The sequence below is a fragment of the Takifugu flavidus genome, chromosome 2 (genome assembly GCF_003711565.1).
Source record: "Takifugu flavidus isolate HTHZ2018 chromosome 2, ASM371156v2, whole genome shotgun sequence".
NCBI lineage: Eukaryota > Metazoa > Chordata > Actinopteri > Tetraodontiformes > Tetraodontidae > Takifugu > Takifugu flavidus.
The window spans coordinates 18,795,995-18,814,942 of NC_079521.1; the positions used below are offsets into that span (position 1 = coordinate 18,795,995).

General features: G+C 51.5%; 1 protein-coding gene and 1 long non-coding RNA gene across 2 annotated transcripts in view; one reads left to right on the forward strand and one right to left on the reverse strand.

Annotated features, from left to right (window-relative positions):
• Positions 1–18,661, reverse strand: part of mafa (MAF bZIP transcription factor a) — a 58,595-nt gene extending 39,934 nt beyond the window's left edge. The window contains exons 1-2 of the mRNA XM_057019577.1: positions 17,270–18,661; positions 11,537–11,602 (exon numbers count right to left, since the gene is read on the reverse strand). Of these exons, the coding sequence (XP_056875557.1) occupies positions 11,575–11,602; positions 17,270–18,237 (996 nt within the window). The 5' untranslated portion in view covers positions 18,238–18,661 and the 3' untranslated portion in view covers positions 11,537–11,574. The remainder of the gene's footprint in view (positions 1–11,536; positions 11,603–17,269) is intronic.
• LOC130517602 (uncharacterized) lies at positions 4,241–5,689 on the forward strand. Its single transcript, XR_008947753.1, has 2 exons — positions 4,241–4,388; positions 4,472–5,689. It is a non-coding gene; the product is annotated as an uncharacterized LOC130517602 (long non-coding RNA).
• Positions 18,662–18,948: the final 287 nt, after the last annotated feature.

The window sequence follows — 18,948 nt, forward strand, 5'->3', positions numbered from 1 at the left end:
CTAAAAGACACACAGTTCCACCTCCATAAAAATGTGACACACCTTTTAACGGCTGGCTGCTTTAGGTGTCGCGACCTTTGCCGTGAGGAAAAGGAGGAAACGAGCGTCCGTGCAGCGCTACAATACGCGGAAGCTGAAGTGTTCTGGATCCGATCTGGTGGCAGATTCCCAGCTGTAATCTGGCTGTCAGATTAGCAGCACGCCGGCCCGTCTCAGCCTGAAGGTTCACAGTCTGCATTAGCTCCTGGCCCACAGCCAGCCCGGTGACACAGATCTCTCATCATCGCCGTTTCTCAGCGTCCTCCCAGCCTCATTATCTGTTGTCTTTGCAGCACTTTAGCTCTGGTCTCCGTGGAGACCGTCAAATACGTCCACCCGTGTGCTGAAATCACTCAACCTCTGTTTCTGGTCCTTCAGAAGAGAAATCGTGATGCGTTTGCTCTGAGACGTACGCCACGCTGGGCCACAGAGCCCCCCCGGCCCCCCCGGAGGGGCGCTTTCAGAGGGAGGGGGTGGGCTGTTTGATCTCAAGACTGATTGGCAGCTTTATTTCTGCGCTCTTATGTGGTACTCGTGAACCTGCACCTTTGATTTGTGGTCAATCTGGAGCCAAAAGCAGCAACCGCGCACACAAACAAACACACGTGCGTCAGACGTTCTTTACATGAAAACATCACCATCAAATAGAAAGGATGCCTTTGAAAAACCTCAGGGGCAGCGAAACTCCTCAACGCTGTTGGGCTGCTGATAACAGCGTCCTCACGACGCCTTCCTCCATGCGACGACACGTGGAAACGTTTCACGATGAAAGCAAGGTTCTGTTTACAATAAAAGATCAAATGATTCACCTGATCATCACGAGATGATCGATATTCTTCCAACCACGATTGTTATCACACTTTTCTCTCAATGCTCGGTGAATCTGATTCGTTTTGTTCTTTTAAATCTGCGCACGTGTAGAATCGCGGCCACATTAGCACAGCGAACGTTGGGTCTGCAGCGATGTTGAATAGAATGTGAAGTATGTTGGTGATAATGAACGTGACCTCTGTGTTTAACCCTGCCAACACACACCAGTAGAGAACACACAGCTGTGGGCAACACTCTCCCAGGGACCAATGGGGATTGGGTGCCTTGCTCAGGGGCACCCTAGCCCACCAGCCGTCCCAGGATGTGAACCACCAACCCTGCGGTTCCAACCCTGAACCAGGTTAACCCTAGTTGACCAGGTGAACCAGGGTTTCTGCGTCCACTTTGGCCAACACGTGCTCCACTGATGTTGACATTTTTATCTTTATTTATTATGTTCTTTTCTGAAAAAACAACTTTCAAATGGTTCATTACCGGGGGAAATTGGCAGCGGGTAATAACGGCGCGGCAACAAAAAGGTCAGTGAAAGAGGAACCGGAGCCGTGGTTCTCTCCTCCTCCTGGACGCCATCCCTGTGCATCTATATGTGAAATAGATTCCAGAGTCCTTCACGCCACTTGGTAGCGACAGCCCTAAATATAAGGGAGATAAGTGTGCACGGAGATTAGGCTGAGCAGAGACGCACCCCTTGAAGGAGGTGGCCTGTTTGAATCGGGGGGGGGGGTTTCTTTCTGCAGGCTGTGTTTTTCTGCAGCGTCTGCACTAAGAGTATTCATTTCTGGGGGGGGGGGGGGTCCTTACATTGGGGTTTGTTGCAAAAACCCGAGAGGCAAGAAGAAGAGTGAGAAGATTCTGGGGTAGCTGGGGGCTTCTGGTAGCAGGTTATCTGTTTAAATAAAGCCCCGCAAAGCTGTGTGATGGAGGAGCAAAAACACACACGCAGAAAGCTGAAATTATCTCTGCAGACGCAGACGAAGCCGCGTGCACGTTCTTCCTGAGCTACTGAAACTCGCTGCTTCCTATCTGCAGATGCTGCTCAGACTTTCCTCTTCTGTTGTTCAAAAGCAAGTTACCAAATATTAGTGTGAGAGAATAAATAAGCTTTCTTCAGCAAAATGAAGCAGAATTAGCCTCTCGAAAAGGTGCGCAGCCGCTGACATGAGTGCGCACGTGTGTGTGCAAGTGTGTGAAAGAGGGAGTGAGAAGCAGTGGAGGAGATGCTGACGGAGACACAATGAGCGCCGAAATGCTGCAGTTAAATGTGGCGATTTCAGATATGGCCGTTAGCCGCTCGGCCATGATGGTGGCTGCACACAGCTGTCGGGCCCAGATGGCTCGGCGCTGCTAACGCTCAGGCTTTTGCAGCGCACCGTTTATTTTCTAATAACAAAACTGTTAGCGCTCGCTAATAGCATAGCCGCTGTCTGACGAGCGCACGTTCCAGCTGACGCTCACGCCACTCGGCTGCCATTTGTGTGGCGAATGGCTCTACTGTCGGCCGTAACGCGGGGAGGCCGGCGGGCGACAGACACGCACACAGACGCAGGCTGTTACAGGTAGCCAAGCAGAACAAAATGACCCCATGGAACGAACAAGTGGGCCTCCACATGCAGGCAGAGGGCCCCACACACATCTGAACCGCTGAAGAGGGGCTGAACTCTGCCTTTATTTGAAGGCCCCGTCCCTAAATCTGCACTAAATTCAGCCGCAACTCTGCTGTCAAATGTCCAGAACAGTGAAAACACCATTTCACTGGGAGAAAACGGACAACCTGCTACTTTTAAATATTCCATGGGTCCGAAACAGCAGGTGGATTATGTTCATTTAGCTGGAGGATGAGGGCGGAGGTGCCGGCCGTTTATGATGGCAGCTCGGGTCCGATGCTAACGCTAACCTGAGCTGTGGGCGCGGTGAAACGACCTTTCAGACATCCTCGTGTCCTCTCACCTCCTGACAAATGCAGCTCTCTGTGTCCTTTAGGCCTCCCAGCGTCAGCGTCCGAAATCCCAGCAGGTGCCAAACACGTTATTTAGTGGATGTTAAGGTAATTTTCAAAAATAAAATAGAAACAGTGATGAATGGGTTATTTGTGGGCAGTAGATGTGGGCAGAACACCCAGACACCCGGGGACAAACACAAAAGGTGCTATTCTGTTACAGCGCTGACTCAGCAGGCCGCATCGTGCAGCTACACGTGGCGCGACACGTTCTGTGCGGTGACCCTAAAAATACCGTTGTTTCCAATAATAGCCGCAGCTTTTTAGATCCGACCGTAGGTGCGCTCCTCCAGCCGAGCCGGCGGTGGATTGCACGGCCTTCTCTCGCCCAGCGACTTAATTTAATAAATATTCCAACAGCAGTCAATTTCCTGCTAAGTTTCAATACAGCGCTTCTGCACACGTGCGAGCCTGCAAAGTGCCACGATTAATTGGACTTCATTTCCGGGAGATAATTTCCAACTGTTAGGCAAGCTGTAAAGGCACATGGCCGCGCACATAATTACGCAGGAAGGCTGCAGAATTTATCTTCCCGGCCCAAAATGAGAGGATGTTGAGTGGGACTCTGCAACAGCCTTTGAAGAGGTATTTATGTCTGCATGCTAACAGCCTCTAAATGAGCTAACTGTCACGTCATAGAGGCGCAGCTTCATCGGGCTCTCCTGGTCCATTCTCCCTTATCTCCCAGCCCCACAGAATATTCAGCAAATTAATGAGTAACAAAGCCCCCGAATTAAATTACGCTGTACGTGATACTAAAAAATAAACCGGGGGGGAGGGGGCAGAATTAAATCTAAACTCTGCTTTCTGCTGCAGGTCTCCAGCTCAATGGTGGAGTTGAAAGACCCTCAGCCCCCCCCCATCAGGGGGGCTGGAGTGCAGGAGAGAAGCTGGGTCGGGACTTTTGTTCAAGGTCTTTCCAGTCAAACTGGAGCAAAAACTGGAAGAAAAGAGGGATGAGCAAAAGTCTAATGTAGGAAGTCAGCTGTGTGTGTGTGTGTGTGTGTGTGTGTGTGTGTGTACAAGCAGACGCATGTTTGTGCGTGCATGTGTGTGGAACAGAAGGTTCCGGGGCTGCTGTGTGCAGTACCGGCTGGCAGGGGGCTGTCAGAATGGCCCTATTTCCTGTGTCAGCTCTAAAATAGGTCCAAACACAGCGGAGAAGCACGACACACTCCGGCTATTTACAGCGCTAACGCAGTGTGTGCGCGGCGCCGTGCCAAGCGTACGAAACCTCTCTGTGCTGCACTGTTTCTGCTCTGAGTCCACAGGAATGATGCGTTCCCAAAACACACACGCGACGAGAGCGGGAAAACAGAACCGGAACGGCCCACGAAGACGGGTTCATCATCAAGTGTTCAGCGAAACATTAAATGCTGCCCAGTCGGGTCGTGTGTGTTGGGGACGCCATTGGTGTGGCGTCCTGCTTCTGTCATTGCATCCACCTCCTGTTTACTGGATTGTTGCCCTCAGTGTGTCCATGGCAACCACAGTATCGGCCCAAACGCTCCACATTCCGAAGGTGAGCAGGACAGAGGCGAGGACAGATTATTCGGGATTCGCGACACATTTGTTACTTTGTATCGTTTCTTTTGTGTTTTTCAGCAAACCTGCACGTGCAGACGCGTGACCCCGCCTTCAGACTGACGGCGTGCACGGAGCGAGGCGTCACGGGGGCCAATCCAGGGCAGCAGACGTGCGCTCGGTCTCAACTTTTGCCCCCATGCGTTCTTCTTTTTGATTTTTTTCTGCTTGCTGACGGCAGCAGTTTGGGGAGGATTTGCGAGAAGCCGCAGTCGACCAACCGTCCGCAGCATCCGCCGCCCTGGAGGCGAGCCGCCACGCAGAACTTCGCAGTCATCAGAACCACGAGGCGGCTCGTCACGTTGTAACTGCCACCCAGCTTGTTTTGAGAAAAGCAGCAGAAAGTCGTGAGTCAGTTGTCACTTAGCTTCAATTAGCACGAAGAGTGTTGACGGTTTGACCGAGGAGTCCACCACTGACGGCGCATTGAGGAACTAAGAGCCGTCTTGGGGAAATAGCTTCATCTCAGGGGATGATGGGTTCATGTGTGTGTGTGAGCAGCAGTTGCACAACCTTTGCACTTCCAGAGCCCCCAAACCCCCCCGATGGGCCACAGACCCGAGGATTCTCACGACAGCGAGTCTGTTCAGGCCGTTAGACTGAGAGGAGAGTTCTGCCTGGAAACCTGATTTCATGTCAAGCTGAACATTTCTGATGCAGAGACCGTTAAAAACATTATTTTAGAAGCTTTTATGGATGATAGAGACAAGTTTAATTTCACCTATAGGGCACCTGTTAGCGGTGGCTTTGACTCCAAAAATCAAATTTTATGCTGTTTAAATAATAATTTACAACAAATAAAACTCCTTGTATCACTATGATCCACACGTGCGCTCCTCAGCAGGAGTCAAACCCACATTTCCATTTCTGTATCATTATTCTAGCACGTTGGCTGAATGTTTCCTCCCTCTTCACGTCTGTCTTCACTGTTCTGACACCTCCCCACGACCAGGTTCTGATGGGACTCAGCCGTCCTGTAATTTACACAGTCGGGTTCTTGGTGCCGTCCCTCCACCGGAGCGCGTCAAAGTAAATAGTCACATACACCATCAACTTTGGATCTCTGGCTAATTACGCTCCCCAGCTCGCCCACATCTCCTCTTCTTTGTTAACATTTCCATCATTAATTTGAGTAAAATGATTAAATATTTGAGATAATGTTTTTTCAAGTTTTCATGTTCATGAAAACATCCCAAAAATTGTATCAAATCCAATAAAGCTGGATTGTTACACTTCTAATTCCTGTGTGTGTGTGTGTGTGTGTGTGTGTGGTGTGTGTGTGTGTGTGTGTGGTGTGTGTGTGTGGTGTGTGTGTGTGTGTGCTCAGTTTGCGTGAAGCTGCACACATGGGTCGGCTGCTTCTGGTGTCGGCTTAGAGCCGCTTTGAATGGGCAAGTCTGAGCTCATCTCCTGTCTAATCTTCCCACTCTGGCGGGTGCAGGGAGGAGGAGGAGGAGGAACAGGAGGAGGAGGAGGAACAGGAGGAGGAGGAGGAAGAGGAGGAGGAACAGGAGGAGGAGGAACAGGAGGAACAGGAGGAGGAGGAACAGGAGGAGGAGGAGGAGGAGGAGGAAAAGGAGGAGGAGGAACAGGAGGAGGAGGAGGAGGAGGAAGGAGGAGGAGGAGGAACAGGAGGAACAGGAGGAGGAACCGGAACAAGAGGAGGAGGAGGAACGGAACAAGAGGAGGAAGAGGAACAAGAGGAGGAGGAGGTGGAGGAGGAGGTGGAGGACGAACAGGAGGAGGAACAGGAGGAGGAAAAAAATCCATAGTCTTTTCATCCCGCTGTGACCACTGTGCCTGGGAGACAGCAGCCGTGGGAATGGAGACGGATACGAGCCGCCCTGCCTCTGACCTGCCTCTGCTCCAACACTAGTGTGGAGATAAACAGGGCCACGAGGATCGCTAACAGCTCTCTTCAGAGACACACACACACACACACACACACAACACACACACACACACACACACGTCTCATTAAAGCAATAGTAGGTGAATGTTGCCACGGCGACCTGCCACCGGGAGAGAGGTCCATTAGGGATACTATCAAGAGACAGGGAAGGGGAATGAGAGTCGCTCCGCCCTGTCTCATTCCAGCAGGGCTCCTGTGCTTGACGCATGTCTAATTTGGACCCGGGGACACGACGGGTGGGGGGGGGGGGGGCAGGACTTGAGACTTATTGTCTGAATCATAACGGTAACGGACCGACTGGAGGCTTGAGAGACGAACGGTTACAACACGGATTTGTTACCTGGAGCGTCACCGTGTGTCAGGGGGTCAAAGGTCGGGGAGACGGCAGTGACCCTCCCTCCCCCCCCTCCCTCCCTCCCCCCTCCCGTCCCGGCGCCTCCCACGCTCGCGCACGATGAGGCAGCTTCATCTGAATTGGTTTGTTGTCCCCCTGCTGTGACCTGCTGCTTTTCAGGACATAACAGGAAACATGTTTGCAGCCTTGGCTGAGCGGAGTCAAACGCCGCGCGACCTCAGAGCGGAAAGTAAACACGGGGCCGCTCCTGTGGACATGGTTGGTGTCCACTGGGACGCCCTGGTCCTATCATGGCTTCTGTCAGGGGTCATCAGTGTAACTCAAGCAGGCAGAAGTTGAAGCTGGCGAAGGTTCTCTTTCTGGCTATTGCGTCTGTGTGGCGGCGCTTCCCATAATGTCACCCTACACTGCTGGGCGCTGCTCGCAACCAGAGCCCGTCGTCTGTGGCCTCGCCGCTCCACTCTGGCCGCCAGGTCACAGCCCGAGCAGGAACCGGGAACCAGGAACCGGAGCTCCGCGGAGCCGGAGGTGTTTGTTCGATACAGAAACCAGAAGCAGAGCATCATCGTGAGTCGTCTGTGCCACAGTGATGACGTCACCAGTCTGAGGGACGATCATGTGATCGGTGGAGCCGAGCTTCCCAATGGAAGCAGCATTCCTGGTCTGGTGACCTCGAATATTCACTCCGATGATCTAACGGTAACACAACAGTCTGATGCCATGACGCAGATGCAGGGGATCCACTGCTGATCCTGCTGCTGATCCTGCTGCTGATCCTGATCCCTGTGCTGATCCTGATCCTGCTGCTGATCCTGCTGACCTGCTGCTGATCCTGATCCTGCTGCTGATCCTGATCCTGCTGCTGATCCTGCTGCTGATCCTGCTGCTGATCCTGCTGCTGCTGATCCTGCTGCTGATCCTGATCTGCTGCTGATCCTGCTGCTGATCCTGCTGCTGATCCTGATCCTGCTGCTGATCCTGCTGCTGATCCTGATCCTGCTGCTGATGCTGATCCTGCTGCTGATCCTGCTGCTGATCCTGATCCTGCTGCTGATCCTGCTGCTGATCCTGCTCCTGATCCTGCTGCTGATCCTGATCCTGATCCTGCTGCTGATCCTGATCCTGCTCCTGATCCTGCTGCTGATCCTGCTGCTGACCCTGCTGGCTCCTGCTGCTGATCCTGCTGCTGCTGATCCTGATCCTGCTGCTGATCCTGCTCCTGCTGCTGATCCTGCTCCTTCTGCTGCTGCTGATCCTGCTGCTGACCCTGCTGCTGCTGCTGACCTGCTGCTGCTGATCCTGCTGCTGCTGATCCTGCTGCTGCTGATCCTGCTGCTGCTGATCCTGCTCCTGCTGCTGATCCTGCTCCTGATCCTGCTGCTGATTCTGCTCTGCTGACCCTGCTGCTGCTGCTGACCCTGCTGCTGCTGATCCTGCTGCTGCTGATCTGCTGCTGCTGCTGATCCTGCTGCTGCTGATCCTGCTCCTGCTGCTGATCCTGCTCCTGCTGATCCTGATCCTGCTCCTGCTGATCCTGATCCTGCTCCTGCTGATCTGATCTGTGCTGCTGCTGCTGCTGATCCTGCTGCTGATCCTGCTGCTGACCCTGCTGCTGATCCTGCTCCTGCTGCTGATCCTGCGCTGCTGCTGTGATCCTGCTGATGACCCTGCTGCTGCTGACCCTGCTGCTGATCCTGCTGCTGCTGATCCTGCTGATCCTGCTGCTGAGTGATATGCAGCCCATTTTTATTTTTATTTTTTTGGAGGGGTTTCTTTTATAAAACTCAAAATGTTTTGTGAACTATTACAAAAATTCAGATGCACCCACATGCCAGCACCCCCCACCCCTGGGTGCATACGTGGGTGTCTCAGATGCATGAACAGACCCCTGCAGACTGCTTATCTTAATAGTTTGTGAATAAGATGATGTCTGGAGCTGTAATTGGTCTGTCAGTGGGATCATCATGGGAATCAACTGGCCTGGATTCCATTCATGATGAGGTGGAGCAAGAGGAGCTAAAAGGGAAAATAATGTGCCCTTAAATATGAGTTAAATATAAGAAACCTGTCCCTTGTGTCATGACCGAACCTCTTGAACAAGGTGAAAGGTGAAAGGCTGAGAGTGGACACCCCCTGCTGAGAGTCCGACACCCCCGAACACAACATGACTCAACCATAGCTGAGAAAACAGCAAAGTGAGTTACGAATCCATAAAAGGGTGGAATATCTGGATAAATGCAGACCTAGCCTCCTCAAAGACCCGTATCTCGGGTGAGTGACTGCGGGATCGGCGGCGTGGCACCATGAAGTGTGTTCATTTCCTTATTTATTGACTCGCTCGCTTTTCTCTGAGTGTTTGAAATTAATAACAGCCAGCAAAAATCAGACAGAGGGATGAAAATCAGCACTTTCCCTGCAGTGAAGCCATTCATCAAGCTAACGAGGGGGAGAATAGGCATGGAGGAGTGGAGGGGGGTGACGTTTGGAGAGGGAGCAGAGAGCAGGAGGGAAGCAGGTGCGGAGAGCGGCAGAGGGGGAAGGCGAGCTCGGGAGCAGGGGTGAAGGGGAAGGAGGCTCCGTTTGTATGGAAGGAAGAGCAGGGAAGAGAAAGGAGGAAGAGCTGAAGAATGAATCACTCGCAGTCCAAATCTCTCTCTCCATCTCTCTCTCCATCACACACACACACACACACACACACACACACACACACACACACACACACACACACACACACACACACGCTTCCTGACATATCTTTATTTGACATGGCTCAACCACTCTTCTCCAGCAGTGCTATGTTGACGACCCGCCCTCAACAGTGGGACTTTTCACCTCAACCTTTGACTGATCGGAGATGATTGACTTGCCCGTTTCTCCGCACTTTCGCCCCAACAGTGATTTGCCCCCGTGTTGCACCGCCTTCCCAACAGTCCACCAGAGGCCGTTACCGTCTCAAACCCGGAGTCGGGCTGACTAAGCGTTTACCGCTGAGCATCTGTTCAGGCTGTGCTGAGAACTCTGCCACAGGAAAATAATTAGCAAAGTGGGCTAAAGCTAGCTCATTTCACAAACAAGCAGCCATAAATCCTTCCTTTCTTCCTTCCTTTCTTTCCTTCTTTCTTTCTTTCTTGCCTTGCTCATCTCTTGCTGTACATGGAGATCTGTATTTTTACACCACAGCGTCTTTGGACGCTGCAGCTAAATAAAGTCTGCCGCTCTGACGCAGTCTCTAGTTTCTCACTCCTTTCTAAGAGACGAGTGGAGCAGGGCGAAGGAGAAGGCGAGGCGTGTTTTTGAATAACTCATCCCTCCACTTCTGACCCACACGGAGCACTTCTTTGATGCCCCATCTCCCTTTATGGCCTCCGCTGTCACATTCATTTTCTCCTCCGCACGACAGGTCAATTTGGATCGATTACATCTGCCCTCTATGGCCGACTCCCACATCCTGGCACCCAGGAATAGAGCACTCTGTGATAAGAAGAACATTAACCCCCACTGTTAGCATGTAGCGCTGAAAGAGCGGAGAGAAACAGGACCGGTGTGATGAGGATTGCTCTGGGTGGGGGGGTGGGTGACCTTTCTCAGCCCGTTTCCATCCGTACCCTTCCACGCAGCGCCCTCATGGTCGGTGGCCTTTCCTAGCTGTTATAGCACGCTGATGTGATGACACACTCGGTCACACACATTCCGCGGTCTATATTTACGCTTCCACATGCACGCACCTGATGCTCTATCTTCCTGAGGTCCTTCAGCCTCCAGCTGGGCTCTGAACTTGGGTGTCTTTTTACACGGGGAGCCCCCGAGGGGCCACAGGTCGCGGGCGACACACTCTGGCTCTGCCGACACGACATTAACGCCACGTCTGTTCTTCTTCTCTCCCGCTTTAGCGCAGGAGCCACCAGGCTCTGGTGCCTCGGCAGTCCCAGCCACATCGGGACACTCCCCAGGCAAGGACGCTTAGACCTGGCTCTCCTTCTCCATCATTCAGCCTGTCCTCCTGGAGCTACGTGGCCAGACTGCTCATCTGCACCCCCCCCCCCCCCCCCACCACACACACACAACACACACACACACACACACACACACACACGTCCCACCTTATGTGTGGATTTGAATAGAACAAAGACTCCGCCTGCAACCGTGCCGCGACTCAAACTGACCCGGCCACACCGTCGCCGAGCACCTGCCGGCGAGTTGTCACGCTGCGACATGACGAGGGGGTGATGGATAGCGCCCCCACCCCCCGTGGTTTTCTACTGTCGATCCTACGACATCAGTCACTCGCCGTTGTTTCTGCTCGACGCCCCTCGGCACTGAGCAGAGGGCATCTCGTTGGCAGGGACGAGGTGGGAGGAGGATGAGAGCACTTAAAGCACTTCATCTAAAGATGATTTGTCCTTGTCGTGCGACGGCTCTTCCTCTGCAGGTGGAGCCGGTCGGCAGATCTAGGACTGGGTGAGGGTTCAGGTGGGGAGAATAGCATCGCCCACAACCAGGAGAGGAGTCAACTGTCCGTTCTGCAGGAAGAGGGTTCTGTCTTTGTGCGTTTGTTACTCTCCCTGAACAAAACACGACGCCGTGCTCACGATGACAGAGCAAGAAACAGGAATAATAATCGGAGCGCCATTACGGAAGTCTCGCAATGTGCTGTACAAGTCTTTACTGCATCCGCTCTGATTTAATCGAAGCATTAAATGAATATTAATGAATAATTAATGTGGTTTTCATCGTCCAGGTACATAATGGAAAATAAAAACAAGGCCAGCGATGTTTATGTTTGGGATGGCGTTACAAAGGGGAAGGAAAAGTGCTTTACCTCACGGAGCCGTGGGCACGGAAGAGCGGCGCCAGGACTCACAGATGGAGGAATTTTCTCGATGACCTAAAGGAGAAAACACAGGATTGGACACAAGAGCGTGAGAGGAGATAAATGAGCAGGGAGGCATAAACAGATGTCGTCCCCGTCGCCGCTTCCTCTGTCTCTCTCTCTCGGACGCGGCACTCGCTACCAGCCCGTCAGACACACGCCCGTGCACAAAGAGTCGTAAAGATACAAGTAGATCCATCCTGAGAGATTCGCTCTCACCTTGACTGTTGGGGAGAAGGCGGTATATGTATCATAGTGAGCGTCTGACGCACAAGGAAATGTAAAAAATTTGCATGCAAATGGCTTCTACAGCAGAGTCATGCATCAAAACAGTGTAACCACAGCAGACGAAACTCGAACGCTGCCCATTACCGTGGAGCGCCGCGCCCCGAAAACACGGCAAAAACCTTTACTTTTTATGAAGTCACATCAAAGATTCACGAGTCGCGTCGCACATGAAAACCTAGCGTAGCATTTGGGCCACGCCGGGGCCTGAAACCACCACGGAAAATGACAATCGCGGAAACATTTCACCCGCACGTACTGCAGCGAAGGAAACTTCCAATCACCGGGGTTTCGAACAAATGCCACACAACTCCGGCCGTCAATGGCGAGCTGAGGGGAAAACATCTGCGAGGCAGGCACCTCGCCACAACAGGCGGGACGGCGTGGCGACATGCGAGTGACAACCAGGGCGGATCTTAACGGCAGGGTGGAAAAAGAGACAAACGCATGTCGGAAATTCCTGGAGCGTAACAGTGTGACAAAGCGTGGACGGAAAAACGTTTCATTCAAGTCGCCGTGTGTGTTTTATCCCCTCGACGTTCCGGGAGCAGCAGAATCCGTCATTTCCCACGTGGAATTCCTAAACTGGAAATCCACCTGCCTCTCCCCAAGCCTTTCCTCTTTGTCACAGCTTACCTCGGAAGTTGGCGCTGCATTTATTTAAGTCACAGCCTCTTTAGTTTGGGTCCATTTACAGACATATAAAATTACCCAGCAAGTCCCAAGCACCTCATTACCAACATATCCTGCAGCCAGTCTTTCAAGGACAACTCTCTAATGACACCGCGCACATCCGCTTAACGTCTATTTGAAGCCTGCTGTGACTTTCTGCCGCCGAGAAAGACGGAAACGTATAGAAAGAGCAAGGTGTTCTCTGATGAAAGGGGCATCTAACTGATCCCTGATGTCTGGTTGATGCTTCTTCTCTCGCCTTTTCTGGAAGGTGAGAGGGGTTCCTGTATTTGTGACCTGCTGCCGCTCTGCTGCCAGCCAATTATCTGTGTCGTTTGATTATCTAGACCCTGGAATTTGCCACAAAAGCCTCCAGACTCAAAACACTAAAGCAAACTTTAAGATTAGAGCAGTTAAAAGTCAATGTAAAATAGGAGACGACATCTTTTTAAAATGCTATCGGCGTCTGTCCTGACCTTCCTGTTCTGAGGCCAACGAGCACAAACGTTCTCTGAACTTCCTGTTGTGTCGCATGCGATGCAAAAAAGGCCTAAAAATAAAAGAGAATGTAAAAATCAACAGGAGAGGAAGATCCTCTGCTCGGGCCTGCCTCTATTCTCCTCTCCGAGCTTCCATCTGAGCGTGATGATGAGGCGGCGGCTGTGAAACAGGACGATGAAGCAAAGTGTGCGAGCGGGAAAACTGCCAGCCGAGCGCTGCTGCTCCTGCGGAGACACGGGTTCCATTTCCGGGGAATTCGACAGCTGTTCCAGCCACGATTTGATGCACATGGACAAGATGCAGCGACAGACAGCGTGAAAATACACGATGAAGAAGGGAAAATGTTTGCGTGTGGTGTTCAGGGTCGGATGTACGTGTGCGACTTATTCAGAGTGTTGTGGGCAGAGGAAATGAACATGGACTCCCCAGGGCAGGGATTACTCTGGTGACTTTGAGAGGAGCAGCGTGCATTATAATATGACCTCTCCCTCAAAAGTTAACAGCACACACACACACACACACACACAGTGAACGGCATCCTCCACCACGCTGTCAGCATGCATCGCACCTCTATTCCATATGAGCGCATCAATGGAAAATCAATACATTTAACACTTCCATGAGCTGAGCACTGGTGGATGGAACAGCAAATGCATTTTGGAAATCAGATCTGTCTCCGCACAAATGTCATTTATCTCTCGCAGACGAGTATTGGAGTCATGTAAATGTCACAACACTGTGTGTGTGTGTGTGTGTGTGTGTGTGTGTGTGTGTGTGTGTGTGTGTGTTTGAAATCGAAATGGACACCTTGACCACTGAACACATTAAATAAAGTGGCACCAGCCCAACACACACGGCTCAGATGAAACAGCCTCCGAATCAGGACAAACATAGAAATGCTTTCGTGTGTGTGTGGTGTGTGTGTGTGTGTGTGTGTGTGTGTGTGGGGGGGGGGGGGGGGGTTACTTTCCACCTGAAGTGATTCGACACATTGTTGTAGTTAAAATGAAAGATTGCACGAATAAAACCCCTGCTTCCGTCAAATAGTTGTAATTAGATGAATTGAGGAAGACAGAAAGTGGTTTCGCTCTAAATTGTGTGCTGTGCGCGTGCTGAGACCCAGAACTGGCCCAGCTGACTGCAGCCGCGCTCGCGATTTATCATCTGTGCAGCCGCGCTCGCCGCTGGCCCGCGCGACTATTAATCATCGGCAAAATCGTTTAATTCCGCCCGAGCCGCGACTATTGTCTCAGTCTCTCACCTCACTCTGGGCCAGTCAGAGGAAGTCACACCTCCGGTAACAGCGCTTTCTCAAGCTCTGGAGCACGTCATCGCGGGCAGATGCTGCGTGCACGCGCGTACGTTGAGTGTCAAATGTATAATTGTTATGTCTGCTGGAATGTAAAACTGTGTAATAACACAGTAATAACACAGTATCAGCCAGTGCTTGGTTGGCGGATTGTGTGGCTCTGCTTTGTCAAAGGCGCCCTTTGTGCTCTAAAGTGTAGCTAAGTTGCAGAAAGAGCTGACAAATCCAGACTGAACCTGTTCTCAGAAACCTTCACAGTGTATTCTGGCACCTTTCTCTCCCTCTTTCAACAAACAAACGGTTCCGGGACGGAGACCGAGAGCCCGCGAGGTTACACCTCGTCCCAGAAACTTACAAAGTAAACGTCCCGTTCAGAGACGTCGAGGAGGAGTCAAAGCGAGAGATCCAGATGTGACGGCGGCCTCGCTGCAGCACGCTGGCACCTTCCACAGCGCCCCCTCACATGCCTCACATAACTCTCCACAACCCCCCCCCCCCCCCCCCCCAGGACATGTCCGCTCCAGGACAACGTCCAGGCCTGCTGAAGACAACAGCAGGGTGAAACGAGACAAACCGAACAGACGAAATATCACAAACACGGAGCAGGAAACACAAAACGGACGGATGGAGGAGGTCACGTGGAGCGGGGGGTGGGGGGGGGGGGGGGGGGGGTGTCAGGAGGTCAAAATGTCAGTCAAAGACACAAATTTACATTCATGCCTAATTGAAATTCAGAGGCATGCAGGGAGATTTACACACACACACACACACACACACACACACACACACACACACACACACTCTAGAGGTCAAATTCTATATAATAGGATATAATTAGAGCTGGTGTTTGACTCATTCTGGGCTCCATAATCACAAAGATGTGATGAAACAGAAGATGCAAAAATCAAATTTCACCACAATGAATTTGATTGAATGATAAAGTGAAATGATAAAGTGAAATCTCTCCCGAGCGGCTGCTCTCGCACGCCCAGAGTAGAAACGCACGTTCAACAGCAGCCGCGTGGCGTTATCAGGCCTGTCTGGTGTCACGAGCACCAGACGGCCGAAAATGATCCGATCGTTCAGAAACGAGCGCTTGGCCGTGCACGTTACCGCTCTTTAGGCTTCAATATGAACTCCAGGAGATGATTCCGTCATTTTGTTTGTTTGTTTTTTAAAACTGTCAGAATAAAGCAAAAAGAAAAATGACTCACTGAAGACAGTTACATACATTTATTGCATATCATTTAATTGTATGAAATGGAAAAAACAAAATGAGCACATATGAACATCACATATGGTTAGTGAGTGAAATAATTTTGCACAGCAAAATATATATATTTATATATACTATATATAAGATAGAAGGTTAATTAACATATATTCCAGATTCATTGGCAAATGTAGCTCTCATTACTGTACATGCAGGGTGTCAATCCCTGGCAGTCTAACAATGTCCAGACATTATTGATTATATTAATGGTTATTGCCACGTAAATATTGAAAATGTTTCAGACAAAAACAGGGAAACTCTGCGGTGAAGTGATGATAAAGTATGAAAATGTTGCGAGGAGGACGCGGAGAGCGGAGAACACAGACTCCCACCTGGTAAAAAGGCCACATCATGTTTCTTTTTGTGTGGATCATTTCAGTGAGGAATCCTTTGATCTGTGACCCAAACTTGGAAATGAAAATGAAATTCCAAAAGCTGTGTAACCAAGTCAGAGCTCTGTTCTGGACGCACTAAAACCTGATGGAAATGATTCACAAAATGCTTTTTTGGCTGCATCATCCTTTAGAAAATTACCTGTAATTTAATATTTGAGTGGGGGATGCATCACAAAACTTAAATTACCCCCCCCCCCCCCTTCAAAAAAAATAATAAAAAAATAAAGGGGTAAAAATGTCATTCAAACGTTTTCAAAAGTTTCAAGGAAACATCTTTTAAATAACAACAGAGGGTTTAAGCAACAGACTAAAGTTCCGGGGGGGCGACTGAAGGCTTCTTAAACAGTCAGGTGTGTTTTCTCCTCCCCCCCCTCCCCCCCTTCCCTCCCCCAGGATCCCCCGAAGATCAACCACCAGGAACGCACATGCAGCGCGTTTACTGCGGCGCGAAGGCGGCGACGGCGGCGCACTTGAACGCAGCTGAAACCAACTTGCATGGGGGGTGGGGGGGGGGGGGGGGGGGGGGGGATCCTGTCACTTTTTTGTTGCGTCCCAAAAAAGTGAGGAGTTCGTAAATGAAGTATGAATGCTGGAGTCACCCGAGCTCTTCAAGCACATGAAGGGAAAGAAAGGCTGAAATGAACCGTGCATGTCCAGCATGCAGGCCGCTCAAACACGTGCTTTAAGAACGACGAGGAGGTTGTGATGCATTCTTTTTTTCTCCTTGTTCAAATAACACGCAGAACGCACGAGATGAGGTGGCGCTGAAAGGGTAGGTTCCAAGTTCAAAAAAAAAAAAAAAAAAAGTTTTAGAAAGACAGGGTGGTTGCGGGTCCGGCGGGTGGGGGCTGTACAGTGTCCGGGGGACAGTCGGGGGACACAACCGCGACTTGTGGAGTTATTTCTGTCGCATGCTTCGGCTACAGCGGCACAAAAGTTGGATCAACTTTGATCAAACACTGCAAATCTACCGGGGAAAAGCTCGTGGCTACGAAGGAAATGCGGCTTTTTACCTGAAAATGTTCTAAAATGAAAAGGACAAAACCCTCAAAGGATATAAAAGTCACAGACTTGGTCAAACTCGTTTTCGGGGAAAAATAAAATAAAATGGGGGGAAAAAAGAGCTGATTAACTTGGTCAAAGGCGTTTTCGCCAAATGAAAAAAAAAAAAGTTTTAGAATGAGAAGCGTCGCGATGTTGGGTGAGTAAATGAGCTGCGATCTGTCACGATAATGCCGAGGACTCACATGAAAAACTCCGGGGATGAGGGGTTGTTGTCGCTGCTCGATCCGTTTTCTCTGAAACCGTTGCTGATCAGCTTCTCATACTTTTCTTTGTACGCGTCTCTCTCCCGGACCAGCCTGGAGATCTCCTGTTTGAGGTGATCGACCTGCTGGATGAGCTGCGTCTTCTCTCCCTCCAGGATGTGCCGCTGCTGGACCCGCTTGTACCGGCAGGACTGAGCGTAGCCTCTGTTCTTTAGGGTCCTCCTTTTCTGTTTCAACCGAATCACCTCTTCCTTGTTGACCCCCCGCAGCTGCCGGTTGAGCTCCCGCACGGACATGGTGACCAGCTGCTCGTCGGAGAACCGGTCGTCCATGCGCATGTGTGGGTGAACTGTCCCAGAAGTGCCGTTGGACTGGACGCCGGGTACCTGGTGGTGGCCGTTGCCGTGGTGGTGGTGATGGTGATGGTGGTGCTGCCCTCCGTTCTGAGCCGCCGCCGCGGCGATGACTGCCGACACTACCGCCGCTGCGGACCCCATCTCTTCGCCGGCCATGGCGCCTCCAGCACCGGCTGCTCCGGAGAACTGCTGGCCCCGGGCGTAGCCATCGAACGACTGGAGCGGGTGACTGCTGTTGATCAGCGCCTCGACCGCGTCTTCAGGGCTGAAGCCCAGCGCTTCTGGATTCAACTGCTGTTGGTAACCGGACATCCAGTAGAAATCCTCTATGTGTGTCTTCTGCTCGCTCCCCGAGCCCGGACTGGGTGCTGAGAAGCTTGGGGAAGGGGGCACTGAGCTGCACGGCGTGCTCATCGGGGTGGAAGACAAGGATCCCCCGGCGATAAGGCGACTGCACTGGCTGATGTTGCGATCGGGCTCCACCGGCTCCTTTTTCACTTCAAACTTCATCAGATCGAAGTCATTAACATATTCCATGGCCAGGGGACTGGTGGGCAGGTCGGAGTTGCTCATTGCCAGCTCTGATGCCATCCTCTTGCTGCTGACAGTCCTCCAAACTGGGTGAAGCGCAGCTGTCAAACTGGGTTGACTGGGACAAACGTGAGCCAGTTTGATGTTTTGAACCGTTTGTCTTGACACTGTTTGAAAAAAAAAAAAAAGAATAAGAAAGAAAAAAAAACTCAGCGTCCTTCTCGCAGCCGCGGACTTGCAGAAGAGTTTTTTTTCTCCTCAGACTCTAGCGCACAGACGCAGCGGTGCCGCGCGTACCAGCAGCGGGGTCCTCTCTCAGCATGTGCAATTCGGCGCTTTTGGATTTCAAACATTTAACACTTTACGGGGTCTTCGTGAGCACATTGCGCAGGCGGAGAGCAGAAGAAGCAGGAGAAGGAGAGCGAGAGCGAGAGCGTCGTGCAGCTTCGCGCGTCACACGCCGCTGACTGCTGGGCCGCTTTTTTCCAGCGAACACGGCGGATGAGTTTAAAGAGTAGAGCGGCCCTGACGTCACGGACTCGGACGGTGAGCCAATAGGGTCGCGCACAGCGAGAACTAATTAACATATCAGCAGGCCGCGGAAGCCAAACTTTTCGCAACTGTCACAGGCCGTCAGCTGACTGTCAGCTGGGATTCACACTCGGCACACTTGTGCTTTTTAACAGTTTCCTCGACCCAATACCTGTACTGAACATCAAACAAGCACAGTCCGAAACACGGATGACAAGTTTGTTTTAAAGCAGCACATGT